Raw genomic sequence first — 3,039 nt, forward strand, 5'->3', positions numbered from 1 at the left:
ACAAATTGTCTACTGCTATTCATCTTTTCTAAATTCGACTGTTAGCGAGATTAGTCCTCTATTAATGCGTATGATGTTATTCTTTTCAGTTTTAAAACTAAAATGAACAATTTCAATGTTTTGTCTACTTATATCTAAATAAATAAGTGGCTGGAACGAATAGCTAATCACTTCCTCATTTGTCGTTTTTATCGGGAGAATTCTTAGGATGGGAGCAGATGTATTTCCAATACGTGAATGCTGAACAATGTCCGTGTACACAAAGATTGAATTCCACTGGTAGTAAAGTCCTGGGACTAATGGTCCTTCAATGCCATAAGTCTGGTGAAAATTATTATCCGGTTCTGGCTCAATAATGTTTTCTTTGTATCCACGAACCTCTCGCAAACCATCACTAAGATAGCAGGATTCGCCGACTTTTAATCCCAGTATATAGACTCGATCATATAGTTTATTGTAGTGAACATTAACCGAGTCTTTGCCGGTATAAACCAAATTATTCATGTCTTTGATAATTTCCGGAATTGTATTGTACCGCTTATTCTTTGGAAGCGTTATTTTAGTGCCTAAACGTTTGCTTGGGTCTTTGCTATCACCAACAAATCGAAACAATTTGAAAAAAATAGTCTTGATCTTATCTCAAAGAATCGAAAGTTGGTTAAATGGAGGGATACTAAGGCCATTTTCCATCCTGATCTTTGAAGCACAATCGGGGGTTTAAGCTTTGTCTCGAAATCTGCAATCTTGTTTGTTTGATCATAAACAGGGTCTGGGATGTCCGAACTAAATGAAACATAGAAGGATTCAATCGACATTTCTAGCTTGATCTACGTTTATCCAAGTGTTGAAAGAGGTGGGGTATCCTAGCCAACTGACAAGCAACTGTTTAACTCCACGATATGTTCGCCGTTTAACTACTTTATCTATAACGTATTCATCGGGCTCTTGAACTTTTTGTAGTTCACTCTGAAAAAAACATCCAAGAACAGGCTCATCTGACAAATCCGCTAATTTAAATGTGACTGGATCTGTGGATTGAACACTAGCAATTCGAAAAATTTCTTTGCTAAAATTAAACTGTCCTTTCTCAAAGATTCCTTTACCACGAAAGACTCTAACACTTTGTCCAACTTGTAATTGATTCCTAAGCCTATTCTGTGTGCTTTCTCTTTTTCCATACATAAAATCAGAAATATAAGGTATATTTTGTAAGTTTACTTGATTCGGTGTTAAATTTCCAAGGCTACGATGCGGTGAATCATTATACTGAGAAACAAATAAGTCAAGTCTTGGTACAAAAGAAAATGTATTAAAATGAGTAAAAAATGCACATAGATGAGAACGAAGTGTACGTATGCTTCTTTCAACTATTGTAGCTCTCAGATGACTATGCGTATGATAGAGTTCAATTTGATACTTTTCAAGAGTCTTTTTCACACTTGGATTCAAAAATTCCTTTCCTCTATCTACGTGAATCTTTTTAAATGTCTGTTCAGAAAACACCTGTTCTAATTGTTTTGCAACTTCACTTCCATGCTTACTTTTCAGTGGCTTTACAAAAAGTTTGCGTGAAAAAACATCAATCATGACCAGTAAAAACTTGTATGGTGCATTGTGCTTGGCATAAGATCCATCCAAACTTATTAAATCTGCTTGAGCAATCTCAAAGGGGTAGAGTGCTATATTTTTTCTAAAATGTTTCGGTCTAACAGCTCTCCTATGCAAAGTATAGGACTCTTGCTTCTCCAAAAACTTTTGAGCTTCTTGTTGAGATGTATTTGCAGCCAATGCAAGACGGCGTGGTGAGGAAAGAGTACCAAACTTGCCAATATTTTCATAAACTTGCTTTAAATTTTTTGCCATTTGCTTAGTAACGAAATCTGTGTTGGGCTTTTTGATGGTCGTCGATAATGACTTCTGGAAGTACCAGTCTTGAATCGTTGTCCCGATTTGATTGGTGACTGGCTTGGTGACTCGAGAACTGTAGAGTTGACACTTGCAAAAGATCCGTCACTTTCAGTGACTTGTTCTGAACTGATTCTTCTTAAATTTTGCACGTCTTTTAAAATGCCTTTATTTCTGATTAGACTGAGGGGGATATTGCTGTCAGCCAAAAAGTTTAAAATGTTTGAATCAATAGCATATCGTGACTTAAAATTCGAAATCAGGTCCGTTAATAAATCTGTTGCATTATAGAGCTTATCGTGAATTTTTATTTTGTCAAATCCACGTTCATTTTCAAATCCATCCAGTTCATGCAAGTAATCCTGTCGGTAGGATACAGGGAGCTTTTCAAAAAGACCTTCATACTCTTGTGTGCTCGCCTGTGGTGAAAAAGGTTCCGCCACGCCCGGACCGTGATTTTGATAAACCGGCGCAGCGCACGGGCCCAGATTCTGATTTACCGCGGTTGGCTCCCGTCGTGATACTAGCGGTCCGCTGGGTTGCCGTTCTGAGGGTAGGCTAGGTTTTTAAACAACATCCACTTTAATTGGTTTTGTCATATCACTTTGATACTTTTGAAGGCGAGACATTGCAGATTGAAATAAAAGTAATTTTTCAGAATCAGATATGGAATCGTTATTCAAGAAATCAGCCATCTCATATTCAAAGCGCTGCCTTGGCTAAATAGCTGTCTCCAGTGGAATGAGCTTGTACGGTCGAACTGCTGCCATTAATGGTAAGTAGAGATCCAATTAAACTTCCAATAATTGGTAATAATACACAAAAAAAGCCACTTCCTTGTTGCACTAACTTCTAGCGCTTCGGTTTAATATTCTTCTTTTTAACTGATAAACCACGGATAATTTTACGATGTTGACAGCACCGTTTCTTTTGACATAATGGCATCGAAATGTTTGAATTGGTGATATTTAAACAAAGTTCTGAAAATGCTTTCACAATATCCTTGTCCAAATTTTGTAATAAACCACTTCTTAGCTTGGGTTTAGCTTTAGCTAAAATCTCTACAAAAGGATGAAGTTGCTTCATTCGTTCCATCTTCTAGACTAGTGTCACTTTTTCAATGCGTCTGGTTGA

General features: G+C 37.0%; 1 protein-coding gene across 1 annotated transcript; it reads right to left on the reverse strand.

Moving 5' to 3' along the window:
• Nucleotides 1–804: 804 nt before the first annotated feature.
• LOC136030623 (uncharacterized) lies at nucleotides 805–1,863 on the reverse strand. The gene has a single exon (XM_065709690.1). It carries the CDS (start codon nucleotides 1,861–1,863, stop codon nucleotides 805–807), a length of 1,059 nt encoding a protein of 352 aa, XP_065565762.1.
• Between the last annotated feature and the right edge of the window lie 1,176 nt (nucleotides 1,864–3,039).

The sequence above is a fragment of the Artemia franciscana genome, chromosome 8 (assembly GCF_032884065.1).
Source record: "Artemia franciscana chromosome 8, ASM3288406v1, whole genome shotgun sequence".
NCBI lineage: Eukaryota > Metazoa > Arthropoda > Branchiopoda > Anostraca > Artemiidae > Artemia > Artemia franciscana.